Source organism: Musca domestica, unplaced genomic scaffold (genome assembly GCF_030504385.1).
Source record: "Musca domestica strain aabys unplaced genomic scaffold, Musca_domestica.polishedcontigs.V.1.1 33, whole genome shotgun sequence".
NCBI classification, from domain to species: Eukaryota; Metazoa; Arthropoda; class Insecta; order Diptera; family Muscidae; genus Musca; species Musca domestica.
The window spans coordinates 10,835,102-10,851,634 of NW_026712312.1; the positions used below are offsets into that span (position 1 = coordinate 10,835,102).

The 16,533-nt window shown below is 33.7% G+C and overlaps 1 protein-coding gene across 15 annotated transcripts in view; it reads left to right on the forward strand.

Moving 5' to 3' along the window:
- The window catches only part of LOC101887483 (peripheral plasma membrane protein CASK), a 94,455-nt gene extending 78,143 nt beyond the window's left edge, over window positions 1-16,312 (forward strand). For 9 of the 15 annotated variants that reach the window (XM_020038957.2, XM_011296497.3, XM_011296506.3 and 6 more), the window contains 9 exons: window positions 733-762; window positions 2,040-2,138; window positions 2,283-2,421; window positions 4,364-4,420; window positions 11,183-11,302; window positions 11,401-11,523; window positions 11,584-11,691; window positions 11,755-11,930; window positions 12,911-16,312. In XM_020038957.2, coding sequence (XP_019894516.1) covers window positions 733-762; window positions 2,040-2,138; window positions 2,283-2,421; window positions 4,364-4,420; window positions 11,183-11,302; window positions 11,401-11,523; window positions 11,584-11,691; window positions 11,755-11,930; window positions 12,911-13,090 — 1,032 coding nt within the window. In that variant the 3' untranslated portion in view covers window positions 13,091-16,312. The remainder of the gene's footprint in view (window positions 1-732; window positions 763-2,039; window positions 2,139-2,282; window positions 2,422-4,363; window positions 4,421-11,182; window positions 11,303-11,400; window positions 11,524-11,583; window positions 11,692-11,754; window positions 11,931-12,910) is intronic. The other 6 variants (XM_011296515.3, XM_005176015.4, XM_011296521.3 and 3 more) reach the window with 3 other exon arrangements.
- Window positions 16,313-16,533: the final 221 nt, after the last annotated feature.

Consider the following 16,533-nt stretch of genomic DNA (forward strand, 5'->3'; position numbering starts at 1 on the left):
CAGCTACCGATCATGTAGCAATTCAATATTTTCAAATCCTAGTTTTGAAGTAGCAAGAATCTATTCGTCGCCGTTGCTCCATCCCGGAATGGGATGGAATAAATGGGAAGTCCATTTTTCGCTTCGCTCAAATAAAGATTGACACATATTTGCGGTCTGATAGTATCGAACGCCCTCGTTACACAGTAGTAGTGTCGAGGATCTTATCTACTATACCACACCTGCCGTGAAGCATAGCTTCTAAGAGAAATCCCATTTATTTTTGGAAGAGTTAACTGTAAAAATTATTACCCCTTACACCCGCAATGCTAGGGTCGCGATAAAATTGGGCACGAATTAGTGTCTTAAAAGAGTGTTTTTGCATTTTGTGTGTTCTTATATTTTTTCTTTCTTTTTTTTTTTTTTGTTTTTTTAGTTTTCGTTCTGAAGTATTTAAGTTTTGTAGCCTTGCTCTTATATATCTCTTGTGTTGATTGCTATTCGCCTGAAGGCGTTTCACATGTGTATATGTTATTCGTGTAATTAGCTCATATCTTACTCGTTTGTTTCTCATTAACATACAATTTCATTTTTCTCGCTGCGATTACAACAACTGACACTTCAACAACAAATAAATAACTAAAACGTTTATGCGAAAATTAATGCCATTTCCACATAAACGAACGACATAAAAACAATAATAATAAACTCATGAACCCAACTTCAATCTCGTCAACCATCGACGTCCTGCAGCTTTTCAGGATAAGACCAGCTCCGGTTCTAGTAAGTAGCCTCTTTATCATCTTTCTCTCTCTCTCACATTTTTATCTGGGATTAATAGAAATTTCTTTGGTTTGTTGGTTTTGTTTTGATGTGAACGAAAATCAGTTTATTTCTGAATTGAAGTGGTGCTTTAATCTGTCGAATTTAATGTATTCAGTTTGTGTTTTTAATTTTTTTCATTTTCGGTTTCAGAATAAATGTGGTTAATGGTAAAAGCGTTTTAACATGGTCTTGTGCCGACAACATTACAATAAAAAGTTTTGCGCATTTGTTTAAAATTCTTCATTTCACACACATTAAGGAACAACTGACCAGCTTTCTACCAGTTTTTAAACATCCTACAACATGTCGTTTTGAGTTGAGTTTCTATGTTACATATGAACTAGTTAGGGATCTAGTTAGGGACCTTAATTTAGGTTATTCAAATACGCGGCAAACATCTTAAAGAATTCGAAATCGAAATGTCGTAATCGGTTAGAGAACGCAATTAAAGCTCAAAATGCTAAAATGTGGCCAGTGACGTTACCTGGGGATCTCTAAGTAAATACAATCGTCCATCTAATACGAAATAAAGTCATGGACGACGACGAATGGCTCACACATTAAAAAACGCACTCCCATCTCCTACCTCACCCCATTTTAACCTTGAAAATGAAATTTGAAAATTTTGACGTGTTGGAAACAATATTAAATAAAAACAATACGGACAACTAGTTCAACGTGAATTCTATGTAACAGAAGATGCTGAAAGGCAGAAAAATATATTAATTTATGATACCAAAATATATTGAAATGTTAAAACTGCGTAAACGGAGTAGAAATTTAAATTCGACTTTTTTAACTCAATTTTGCCCAAACAGTTAAAGATTGACTTCATGGATTTTACTTTAGATTTTTTGATGTGTAGAACGACCAAACAGATGAAATACTGTTTGGCTGCTTGGTGGGCATTACCTAATGAAGAGAAAGCCAAAACGAAATACCTACTAATCGTTGTAACTTATTTGAAAATGAAAAGTCGACAACATATCTATGACTCAGATCGTTAGTCGTTTTCAAAAGTTACAATTGAAATCGATTTATATATAATATAGTCCTCTAGGAGGTAATGGTTCAGACATTTCACAAGAAATCACAAATATTAAATTGGCATATATCTATAACTGTATGTATGTATATATATATTTGCGCATTACTATTTGTGACTCTACTTTATTAGGTTCGAAATGTCGATAAAAGCCGACCAATTTAACACTTTGCCGTCCATATCATTATAGATTTTCGTAAGAGCACAATTCGACTATAACCCATTGGATGATGAGCTGATACCGTGTGCACAAGCAGGAATAGCCTTTCAAGTGGGCGATATTTTGCAAGTAAGTGATACTTATATTCTGTTTCATTTGTGAGTGTTTTTGAAATGTTCAGCCTTTAGTCTTTCGCATTCATTTTCTTTTCTAATTTATCACTTGGAATTGATTTAATGCTTGGTATTTCCTCCCTATACATTTGCATTGCAGATCATTAGCAAGGACGATCAGCATTGGTGGCAGGCTCGAATCGATGCTGTCGGAGGCTCGGCTGGCCTTATACCTTCACCAGAATTACAAGAATGGCGTATACGTTGTCAAACTGTAGATAAGACTAAAAATGAACAAGGTCAGTAAATATCTACACACATACATGCCCAAGCTATACGCATAGTACACTTGGCTCCGAACACAATTTATGTGCCATCGATAGATGGTGCAGCAAACGCCCGCCCCTTGATGGTGGGCAAATGTTTTTCTAAATTAAGTTACAAGACGCTCATAATTGATGTGTATTTCTTTGTGATATGTTTTCATCTAACTTATGTTTGCAACAAACCGAACCACATCTACACAAACGAGCATCCTCATATGTACATCGATCTGTTTTCATATTTACTATTCAATAATTGTATCCTTATCATTTTCAAAGTCATCGCCAACGTTACATTGCACCAGAGTGTCTGTCAGATAACTGTCCTGCAGGAATTGTCCGCAAACTCTTTCTCAGAGAGTGGTTTAGTTTAAATTTCTTTTGTAAGAAAGTTTCAAAAGTATCCGAAGCGGTTGTCAAAACAGTTTGCAACTTTCATCTCCACACCACAAAACAATAAGACTTGTGATCTCAAAAACCCCAAAATGTTCGGAAAGCAAGCTAGAATAAATTTGGTGGACCACAGGAACGAGAATATAGACCCACTTCCTCGGGCATCATTCGGCTAAACAAGGAATAACCTGTCTTCCATTAAGCGAAATGAATGTCCAAATATTGCACATTGTTATGTTTTGCCGCTTTCCCCATTTGTTAAATAATCCTAAGTCAACTGAAAAATGATTCATCCGATTCTTTTGTCTAATTACACCCCAGTATTAATATCAAATATTCAGTCGTTACCAGAAACGCCCGAAGGCATAACCAACAAAAAATCCAAACATAACCCACATTATTTGAAAGTCAACCAAGTTCAGTCAAAATTCAGTAATGCTCAAATGTCCAGTTCTTGACGATAGAAGACTCTTGTGATCCTAATGAGGAGTTCACTGCAATAGCTGACCCAATAATAATTTATGGGTTATGTTGTCAAAAATATTGGTGGAGTATACCAATTAAAGGTGAAATCAAAATAAAACGCGTGTATGGAAAATAGCATAATAAAGGGACAGACCCATTTATCCGGAAGGTATTGCAAGCCAAATGTAATATAGATTTAAATATAACAATAAATGTTTCATTTAATGTAGGATGTTTGGAATATTGTCTAATACAGCTAACGATAAAAATAGTTAGAGTGATCGCTTAAATATGCAGTTCACCGTTTGTTTTAAGGAAATAATATTCCATGCATTTGTTGTTTGCCATTTTTCATTATTGGTCAGAGTCTAGCAGGTAGAGTCCATCTAAGCTTTGTATGATTTTAAAAAGATCGTCATGTAACGAAATAAAAAAAGGACGTGTTTTCATCATTAGAAGCAAATCAATGTTTGCCCCAAAAGAAAGTGTGCGTTGGCGATGTCTGCAGTTTACCATAAATCGCTGGACGTACACATTATTTATTTTGCCATACATTCAAAATTATTAGACATTCATATCTCTCTCTATGTGTGTGTGTGTGTGTGTTGTGTCTTGTTACAATCTTCATCAACCTAGCATGGACATTCTTTAATTTTTATTTTTCACATTATCATTTTGTTGTTGCTAAATTTGAAACTTTTACGTTGTGTCGGAAAATTATATCCCGAAGGATTACAAGGCCTTTTGTTTTGACAAGAAATGCTCTGCATTGGTTTAAACAGTCATTAAAATACATAGAAAAAGGCGAAAGTCCATTTATCATCATCGGCTAGCAAACTGTTATACACCTATGTTAGTAGATACACATTCTTACACCAATCAAAGAATACTGTCATGTTGTAATACATTTTATTCAATTGATCTATATATGTAATACTGTATGTGTGAACACAAATATGTACAATGCCCCTATCCACGACCATAACCACAATCACGACCTCGACCTCGACCACCACAACCACCATCGACACCCAATGTGTGTTGTATGACTGATAAACAGGAGATCCGGGAGCTGGATGTTCCGCCCACACAGCAGAAGGATGTGATGGATCCGCAGGTACATTGAAAAGCACAAGCAACATAACACATCAGTACACACAACAATCCACCTTACACATTCCAAGGACGTTGTTAAACCGTGCACTTGCCTTGTTATCGTATCACCACTTACTTCACTGCTTCTCAAAACAGCCAAAATCATGTCAATTTTAAGAGAACTCAGCAAAACCCAAGACTAGTACACTAACAAAATTTAGAGAACCCTGCTCTGATCCATAGGGATGGTTTCTACGCGACGAAAATTGAATTGACCTATTATTGCAAATGCACCTGAATTTGACAAAATATTTCTTCTCTGCAATTTGCTGAAGAGAACACAGTTTAATTCACGATATATAATATATGTAGCTAGTTTCATGTTCACTGGGCCTTTTGGAGGCTTTTGATTTTTGTAGGCTTACTATTTTGATTTTGATATGTTGTCTAGTCTTCAGTTGCGTGCTTTGATATAAAGACAGGAATGGGTGCAGTGACACTGGTTGCTTTTAAAGAAAATTCCCACTGTGCACCTAGTAAAAACCATCTCCATGGTAAATGGGTAAATCCTTCAATGCATAAATTGATCGACATCCCGGAAAACCACATTGTATAGCCATTCATCGACAGCCATAGAATATGTATATATGTATTAATTTTGTTCAATATTTGTAGGCAATACAGTAGTGAATGCATATGTATATGTTCATTGATATTTATCACTTCTTTCGTCAATTAGATTATTCAGAACGCATCTCGCCATTGTTTCAAAGTTTTCTTTTCAAACATATGTATATAATTCCATAAAATCATTTATACAAGAATCTCAAAAGTAAAACATAAAAAACCACAATGGAGTTAAATGGCAGGGGTTCTTAGCAGAATCGAGTTGCGCATATGTTCAAGTCTGAGGAGTATTTCAGACTTTGCACTCCGAATTCTTACTGAGTAGCAAAGGCCCAAGAAGAATGCACGAATTAAATGTATTCTTATCACAAATGACACTAGTAGTCAAAATTTAACTTTAAATTCGTTTAACAATTGAAGGTAAATTGGAATTCAATTTTGATTGATGCTGAATCCACATCTAAGGTCTGGAGTTGCTCGAATGTGCATGGTTTTAATTATATCACTTTTTAGGGGACCATATTTTCCAAATGAAGGCTTAAACCATGTCTTAAGCCTTAAATTAAACCAAATTATGTTACTCAAATGCAGTAGATAACAGGCCAAATGTGGGGTATATAGACAGCCACGAAAACGAACTATTGCAATCGTTTCGTTTTGTATTTTCTCGAAACACGAAAAAAAAAACAAAACCGATATTAAGATAACAGGACTTGTTTCGTATTTTGTACTGTTTGTGTAGATGAGTGAAACAGAAACAGAACTAAAATGTGCTCTGCTGGATGACGCAACATTGGGAACGAAACAGTACAAAACTCATTTCAAACGTTTGCAAACGTTTCCCTGTGTATTAACTCATTACAAATACTATAAAAACTAATTAATAGTCAATATTATTTCATTTTTGTTAATTTATTCGATCATCACACAATGTAAAAAGTACAAAAAACTCCTAATGTATCAGTTATCATTTCGCACAGCAAACGTTTCCCGGCGGTTCGTTCGCAAACGATACAGCTCGGCAACTCGTAGACGAAGTACATTAAGGCAATCGTATTGTTTGTGTACTTCTGGCATTGAAATGTTTGTGGCTTTGTTTTGTTTGTTTTGTTTGGAGTACAAAACGATTGAAAAATATTTAAAAATTTGTCTCTTCGTGACAGGGGTACGTTAATCGTTTCGTTTGTTTTCGTTCGCTGTAGGCAGCATAATCCTAGTTTCTCCATTTTCTGATAAAATTCAATTTGTGAAAAAAAAAACTCTTTTTGTATCCAAAATGTAGTTATTTTGTATATAGGAAGACCCATGGTACAATGAAGAGAAGGTAGGCCAACTTTGAAAAAATTGCAAGTATAGAGGTCTACCTGTTTGGCTTGTAATGTCAGAACTAGTATCAAAACAATAAAAAATCAAACAACTTGTTGCATTTATTTTGAATAAATAATTGAAAACCGCGATAACTGAATGAAAGGTCAATACTTCTTTTCAAAATCATGTACTATATATCTCTAAAGGATTATTTCGCTACAAAAACTCTAGATTTTGTCGATGCATACGTTGAAATAAACATTTTGAAAACACCCGAATTTGAATATTTTCTGAACAATTTTTTTTGTTACTGAAAAGAAAACACATACATAAACAAATGAAGATGAAATATTAAGCCAAGAAAATGAAAAAAAATTAATCATGTGGTATCATAGCCCTACCTTGATATCATTGTACCATAGGAAGACCCATATAGTTCATCGTAAAAAAATAGCTTTACTTTGACAATGAGACATAACATTTAAGCATGCAATCAAAAATATTTTCTTTGTTTATTATTGATTTCAAGACATTTTATCATTTTCACTAGTTTTAGAGGGTACAAATGTCCAGGAGAAATATAATCGAAAACAGGAAACTAAAATATTAGTCTCATTAGTATTATCCGACTTAATTTTGGAATGGTTAAATTTTTCTTCAAGGAATAATTTTGCTACAGCTAAGACAAGTATGAAGACCATAAGCCTATGAGTAGATAAATAAAATTCGCCTTCCTAATTATTTTCATAAAATATGGCACTCGTCATACGTAAATATTTTAGATATGAACATATATTTTATTTGATAAATGACAAGGTCGAGCATGGTACAATGAAGAGAAGGTAGGTCAACTTTGAAAAAATTGCAAGTATAGAGGTCTACCTGTTTGGCTTGTAATGTCAGAATTACTATCAAAACAATAAAAAAGCAAACAACTTGTTGCATTGATTTTGAATAAATAATTCAAAACCGCGAAAACTGAATGAATGGTCAAAATTTCTTCTCAATATCATGTTCTATATATCTCTTATGGTTTATTTCGCGACAAAAACTGTAGATTTTGTCGATGCATACGTTGCAAAAAGCATTTTGAAAACACCCGAATTTTAATATTTTCTGAACAATTTTTATACCCTACACCACAAGGTGGTCAGGGTATTATGTCTTTGTGCATTTGTTTGTAACAGGCAAAAGGAATCGAGATAGACCCATAGTTCCTTTTGATGATCTGCATAGAATCACATTCTGAGTCGATTTATGCATGTCCGTTCGTCCGTCTGTCCGTCCGTCCGTCCGTCCGTCTGTCCATGTATTTTTGTAAACAAAGTACAGTTCGCATTTATTGCCCTATCTCGATGAAATTTTGCACAAATCATTTGTTTGGCCCAAGGACGAACCCTATTGAAATTGGAGATAATCGGTCAAAATTTAGATATAGCTCCCATATATATCTTCGTCCGATTTACCTTTTATTGTGCACCAAACGTCTATTATTTCTCTAAGTGGGATGGAATTTGGCACTTACGACCGAATTAAGTCTAGAAGCTAGTATGTCAAATTTGGTGAAGATCGGTTCAGATATAGCTATAGCTTCCATATATATTATTCATCCGATTTGTTATATTTGTTACCCACAACCGTAATCTTTTCCAAATTTTATGGAGATCGGTTCAGATTTAAATATAGCTCCCATATATATCTTTATCCGATTTCAAATTAACTGTGCACCAAATGGGCAATACAATTCCGAATTTAAAAGATACAAATGCTTCGGCATATTTAGTCCTTTGAACTTTAAATTATAATTATAATCATAGCGTGTATGATTGAATTCTCCCATAAAAACTTTTAATTGTTATGTGGACCTCTACTAGTGTGTAGGGTATCATAAAATCGGCTCCGCCCGACTTTAGGACTTTCTTTACTGGTTTATTATTGAAAAGAAGACACACACATAAGCAAATGAAGTTGACATATTAAGCCAGAAAAATAAAAAAAATTAAATCATATGGTAGTTCTGCCCTACCTTGAATTCATTGTACCATGAGGTCGAGTATGTCCGAAAAGGGTTGCCACATTCGTTTTACAAAATGAGTTTACCCATGGTACAATGAAGAGAAGGTAGGCCAACTTTGAAAAAATTGCAAGTATAGAGGTCTACCTGTTTGGCTTGTAATGTCAGAATTAGTATCAAAACAATACAAAATCAAACCACTTGTTGCATTTATTTTGAATAAATAATTGAAAACCGCGATAACTGAATGAAAGGTCAACACTTCTTTTCAAAATCATGTACTATATATCTCTAAAGGATTATTTCGCTACAAAAACTCTAGATTTTGTCGATGCATACGTTGAAATAAACATTTTGAAAACACCCGAATTTGAATATTTTCTGAACAATTTTTTTTGTTACTGAAAAGAAAACACATACATAAACAAATGAAGATGAAATATTAAGCCAAGAAAATAAAAAAATTAAAATCATATTGTATCACAGCCTTACCTTGATATCATTGTACCATGAGTTTACCTCTATTGTTTGGCCATGCCAAGAATGATATGACCTCATATAATGCTACCACCTGATATTCGTCATTTTGCGTATTTCTGACACAATGTCCATCCGTATTATCATAAAATGTCAGTATTGTGATATCTTGCTGCACTGATATATTGCTGCAATTAGTATTTTAGGTTCTTATTTGATGGAACATTTGCCATGCGAAAATATTAGGTCCACGTTTATACATAAGACTCACATAGCTTTAGGATCGAAATCACTAATTTGTGTCGTATTGTGCACTAATTTGCTTTTCTACACTAAGCAAGGGGCAAAAGTCGGGCATTTATATTGGAAATTTATTTGAAGTAAATCATACCAACTATGATCGTCACTGATTGCCTGTTAGCATATACAGCACTCATGGTAAAACAAATAAGGTCAAGTCATTTCAAATAAGCATTCCCATCTTTTCATTGTCTGTAACTTACCTTGTCAACTTTCACTGCATAGAAAGCATTTTGACAATGAGATGCCGTTAAATGCATAATTTTGAAAGAAATTGAAAACAAGATTGCATTGCTTTACTTTCCTCATTTTACTATGACAGTACTTTAAATTTTACATTTTATAAAGTAGATTACAATCGCCAATAGTTCGTAAAAAATGTAAGAACCATCGATTATCGATACTCCTGTCATATCAATTCTTTTGGTCCAGACTGATACTTTGAAAATATCCACCATAATTATATCTTAAAGAATAAATACGACAATGAAAGTCGATGTCAGTAACAATCGGAAAGGATAATATGATGGAGGATCTACAAATTTATCTAAATCTCTTTAACATTGTTATTTATACAAGGTGGCACAAAGATAATTCTCCTATCAGAAAATGCTATTAATTTTGCGATTGGCCCCTAATGTCCTAATTAAAGCAAAAAAAATCGGAAGTTTACTTTTGCGCCACCTTATATATGCATATGTACTTGACAGACATTCCGATGTTTATTTTGGCTGTAACTAAGCCATTAGGGGCCAATCGTAAAATTTATAGCATTTTCTGATAGGTTTGAATCGGTATATCCGTTTCGGAAAATCACAACATCGTCGGATGCATACATCTCATCTGATACTTAAATTACAAAAATTTGAATTTCAAAATTAAAATCACAAGCCCCACCACTAAAAACATTTTTTATTCCGATTGCATGACACATAATAGTTTTGATAGTTTCTCAAAGGCATATATTTTCTTCTCTCCTTACTATGACTGAATTTTATTTTTCACAAAACGCATTTTTTTAATCAAAACCCAGCGGATGGAATGTATGGTATGGCGTATACTTTTTTACAGATGCACTCCAGCGAATTTGTCAATAATATAGGAAATTATCTCGAAATTTTGCATGTTTTCATCGCGGATATTCGACAATATTGATAAAAACAAATGGGCCAAAAACAGTAGGGTTAAACATGAAATCAAGCTGTGTCTTTTAATTCTTTATCCTTTCTCGTCGAAATAAATTTACTATTTTTTTTATGATGACCTTAAGACTGTACAAGAAATATGTTTCAAAAAAAATGAAATATGTTTCAAAAAAAAAACTTAAACCACATATTTCCAGCAAAAACTCAAAAAATGTACGTCTTTCATTTTTTAATAACATTTCCACTTGTTCATTGTGTCCGCTGCTGTCATTGAACTCGTAATCTTTTGATCTGTAGCGAACATAATGGATTGTTTTAAGTCCATCGACGCCGAGTCTCGAAATCACAAGGGTTAGTTTTTTTCTAGTCGGACTTGCACTCTCTGTCACCACGTTGCTCAGCTCCTCTAAATAGGCTATTCGGCCCATAGCGCTTTCAAGTTTTTGCTGAGTTTGAATCGAGCAAGTCCGGTGTGTTTGTATTGTTTGATTCGTTATGTCCGTCCATAGCGCTACCATTGATGAGCACTTCAGGAAACAGTTAATTTTACTCTGATGATGGGTGGTGAAAGGTGCCATGGCATGGTCGGCCCCGTTCGCTTCTAGCTTTTATTACTTTGTTAATACTTATTATGTATGTAATTTGAATGTGTGTCAATACTCTATTTTTACTGCATGTTTTTACTTTTTAACTGGATCTACTTAACTCGAAACCTAAATCAATACATACGTATGCATATGCATTAGCATGTGTATGTATGACATGGAGGCATGTTTCCTAATTACGCATGGGATACAACAATAGGTTAACACACTATCACAACGTTACATTTAAGGACCATTGCTATTTATATTTTTTGCTTTCTGATTCAAATCCCAAATATTACAACTCTATTTCCCCCCTTCACCAACAGTGAACTGCTCCATATTCGGGCGTAAAAAGAAGCAGTGCCGAGATAAATATTTGGCGAAACACAGTGGCATATTCGATAATTTGGAACTTGTAACGTACGAGGAGGTTGTAAAAGTGCCGGGTAAGTAAAGCGGACAAAAAGCGTTCACCCATTTCCACATATCCATCGATATAAGTTCCAATCGTAACGATGCATCTTAACATTAAATTTCATTTCAGTTGGCGATCCGAACTTTCAACGCAAGACATTAGTTTTACTGGGTGCTCATGGTGTGGGTCGCCGTCATATCAAAAATACTTTAATATCCAAATATCCCGATAAATATGCTTATCCAATACCACGTAAGTGAACCGAATTGCCAATATTTGTCCTGGTTTTATCGTTTTGCCATGCGTTTACAGATACTACTAGACCTCCCAAGCCCGATGAAGAGAACGGCCGAAGCTATTACTTTGTCTCGCACGACGAAATGATGGCGGACATCGCTGCGAATGAATACTTGGAATATGGTATGTATTACCTTGATCTTTGCCATGACTGGCCCACAGTAATAACTGAAATCTACAAAACAGGCACTCATGAGGATGCGATGTATGGCACAAAGTTGGATACAATTCGACGCATCCACACGGAAGGTAAAATGGCGATACTTGATGTCGAACCTCAGGCTTTGAAGATTTTACGCACAGCCGAATTCACACCATATGTAGTGTTCATAGCTGCACCATCACTGCAGAACATTGCTGATGTAAGTACCATACATCATTATCCATCATCCAACTAAATTGCCATTCAGGGCTACATACTGCCATGGCTCAAACAAAGGAAGTATCGTTTTTTAAAAATCGTTAAAATTGGCTTCAGCCAAAATACGAGTATTTATTTGGGAGCTAATGAAGTTCTTCAATTCCTGTAGCTGGATATGTATTTTATCAAAACGAGGGCAAATATTGACTTAAAACGATCGCCAATACTTCGAAAACTAAAATACCTACGGCACTTCGAACAGTCCCATTGCGTCGAGCAAAATGTTTACAGATTTAACCGCAGTCGTAATGAGGTTTAATGGCATTTATTTTATTTCAACGAGAAAAGTGAAATAAATTCGGAATACACCGATCTCAATATACCGAATATCTAATATAGTGTATTACTAATATACATTAAACCGAATGACCGATTATTTGCATAGCTTTCAAAAAGAATCAGAATTAACACATTACAACGCCGATGGAAGCCTTGCAAAATGTTTAACTCTGCCAGGGACGTTACATTCATGGCTCAACCAGACTAAAAATGTAGATAGTAAACATTTTTTTTGTTTTAAATTGAAGTTAAAACAAAAGACATGTATGGAACATTGGCTTTCCACAAAATGATAGGAAGATAGGAAGCAAAAATTGTTTCTTCAAAAACTTGACCCAACGAAACGCTGTTAGAAACGGTGTCTAAAGGATATGTAGAGGCAAATTAAATGAATACAAAATATGACAACGATGAGATTAGAAAAACAGTGCAACCTTGCCATTTTAATGCATCGAAGTCACACTCTGAAATGCTCCTTGAAAAATGTTTGCTACTTCGGTACTGGGAAGTTCGATGTTCTCGGAAACATTTAATTGAATGAAATAGCCAGCGTAAATAATTAAATTCAAAATATTTTCAATTTTTTCAAAGATAGATTATTGCTGATAATAATAATAATTTGTATTTACTGTATCCTTTTAGTACGATGGCAGTTTGGAACGTCTGGCTAAGGAATCAGATATGTTACGTCAAATGTATGGACATTTCTTTGATTTAACCATCGTCAACAACGATATCAGTGAAACTATAGCATGCCTGGAGAGTGCCATAGAACGTGTACAGACAACTTCACAGTGGATACCAGTTTCGTGGATGTACTGACAAGACAGTGAGCTGGAATGCCCTGATTGTTTGGAGGGCTGTGATTGTGAATGGGAGGCCTACACTAATGGCCAGGATGCAACAGAAAAATGGCAGAACTTTTAAGAACGGCACGGAGGTATCAAATTAACCAGATAGCCAAGCTAAACTACGACTCTTGCGTAACAAGAACAACACACCTATATAAATAATCACTAAAAGAAAAGCAACCAGAGGAACAACAAACACTTGTACTAATTTAAAAGGACAACAACAGCACATACTTTTAAATTACTTTAGTTAAACAATTAAAAAGAAAACGATTGGCAAATAAAAAGAATCGCCGATAACAAATTGCACAAAACAAATGAATAAAAAGTAGGAACCAAACAACGCCACTCAATTAAAAAATCCCAAACAACACACACACACACACATCTTAGGAATGAAGCAAATATAAGAGAACTATCAGCAATTTTCTATGAAGTATACAAAATGCATTAGATTTAAGGGGTTTCCATTTCCATCAAGCTTACATACCAAATATTTATGTACTAAAAAAAATTCAACACTCTTTCGTTAACATTCCAATACATTATGTCGGCGGCAGACTCAAGCACCTTTATGAGCATATTGCCATTTGAGAATTGAATACATTTTTGACTGTTTACATTTCTATATATAGTTAAAAGAAAATATATAGACAACGAAAATCTCAAGGGTCCCAAGAGAATAAGATTTTGTTGAGTTCTATAACAAAGTTGGCCAGTTGCATCCACTTTTGTTGCAAAACACATTGCTTTATTTCTATATGGAGGAAAAATTTAATGTTCAATTGTTAGTATAATTTGTGGGAGGTTTGTTTGCGATTTCCTCTTTTTTTAGTTTTTTTTTTTTATTGATATTGTAATATGGATGATATTACGTATTCTACTGAATTTACTTCAAAAATACATTTTAAGTAGCAGAAAAATAATTAATTTATTTAATTTTTTAGGGGTATTCTCACCAGGAGTTTTTTTATAGATTTCGGCTAAACACTTTGTGTATATCTAAGTTAGATTGACATGCTCTTGGTGGAACCATATTCTTTCCTGTTTTACCGCTTGGCAAACAGTGTCTTTTATATCCATTTCGAAATAAACGTTGTGTGATATGAACAACAATGGATTAGAGAAAATGTTGGACCTCCCTAATTTTTCTTCAATAAACCTTTAATAAGGAAGTACAAAAATCGTATGTGCGAAAGCTTTTATTATGTGCGGTGATCTCTTATATTTGTTGCGTTGTTTTTATTCACGTACAATATCCTGTTTTATGCAAACTAAAAAAGTTTGCCAACTCGTGCAACGATGTAGTTATGCATGCGTAATCAAACACGTCAATTCTCGATGCTCATTCCAAACCTCTCTCCTGCTTGAAGGAACAGTGACAGATAATCAAACATTGCGTAGAAACTGTTCGCCACTTTCCAGAGCTTATTTTCCCAACCAAACAAAAAAGAAGAGTACACAAATTACACGATATCTTTAGAATCATAGAAACCATGGTTTCAACTAAAAGAGTTGAGTAAAATAACAAAGCAAAAACAAACTGATCTTAGACGAATCTCCATATAAATTTACACACAACCATTCTAAATATACTATGTGTATGGATGGACACGATAATAGACTTAATTACTTTTACCGGAGAAGGGCGGGCAATCAGATCAGAACTTAACTGTTAAAACTGGAGATCAAACGTTTGCTATCTTTTCGCCCTCCTCCGGTTAACACGTCTCAACTATTTTCTAATTTTAAGGCCTATTACAAAGGAGCAAATATCTTTTAATAAAACCTCCTCCCACTAACTGAATGGAACACGAAGATGCCAAATTTTTACTTCAGTCAACATTTTTCACAAACCCACTCACACACACGAACACGCACACACAACAATAAAAGCACATACATACACATGTACGAATAACAGATCTGAAAATACAGTGTTGCAGTTAAATAAGAATCATTCATACTCACAAAAGTGCAAATACAGGGTGTTAGAAATACGATGACACAGATGACGAGTGAAAACGATCGTAGGTAAAGAACAGTGAAAACCAAAATTAATTGATATATAATTGACAACAAGCTAAAAAAGACTCAATAACATATTCAAGGAAACATTTACAATGCAAATGACATAAGAATTTTGACATACTGGAACACAATAAACATAAGTGACATACAAACAAAACAACAACAGAAACTGTAACTGTATCAAGGTTAAGTGTTAATATTAATTATTTATTTAAAACAAAACCTAATTGAAATGAAATGAAAATGAAGCAAATAAAATGCGAAATGCAAAAGAAAAAGAAAAAAAAAACGACAACTTTTGAACCCATACCAATGTGTTGATGAGCTGTAGCCGAGTAATAATTTATTTAATTAGGATAAATAACATTTGAATATTATTATATAACTACTATAACAATACATTTTAAGTAAGTAAAGATGACGGACACGAAGCTGTTTAAAAATATTGTTGATTCTTTAAATAAATAATAAATTGACTCGAAAGTAAATGGAAACTTACGAAGGCAAATACACATACACATACACAGAGACAGATACAGACACAACAAACACAAACACACAAATTACACAGTGAACAGCAACACTTGAATTCTTAATTAAACATTAAATTAATTAATTAAATAATATAAATACCAAAACCACTCCCACACATACAGTGTATGGAAATGTTGAACATCGATACTCTGGCAGACCCACGCACATTTGCACCCGCAACACACACCTGCAGACCCGCAAAGTGGGTGGATGCCGATTGTTAACAGTTTGCAAAGAGAAAGCTCAAACACTTGCAAAGATAATGAAGCAAATTAAATTGTTAAGTCGAAACCGCGAAAATAAACCAAATCGAATAGATCCAAAAGAGACGAAAAGAAATTCCAAAAATATATAAAACAAAAGTAACATAAAAATTATATAATAAATATTTATTAAAATACACTAACACACGTATATAAATAATGACATTATCTATATATATGTATATACATATATGTGTGTGTATATGAAAGTAAACATAATTAAAGCGGACAGTGAAAATGTAAAACATTGCATAATAACAAATGATAATATTATTGATAAAGAAAACTTAATAAAAAATTAGCGAAAATAAATTGATTTGAAATTAAAGAAAACAACCAATAATAACAATTGAAGAAAAAATCAAGTCTGTTGTTTTATTATTTACGACTACATATTAACTCTTTCATGATGGCATTATGGGCATTATTAAAAGCACAGGATTATATATATATATATATATATATATATATATATATATATATATATATATATATATATATATATATATATATATATATATATATATATATATATATATATATATGTAAGCCTATCTGAGCACTAAGTTTGTTAAAATAGATATGA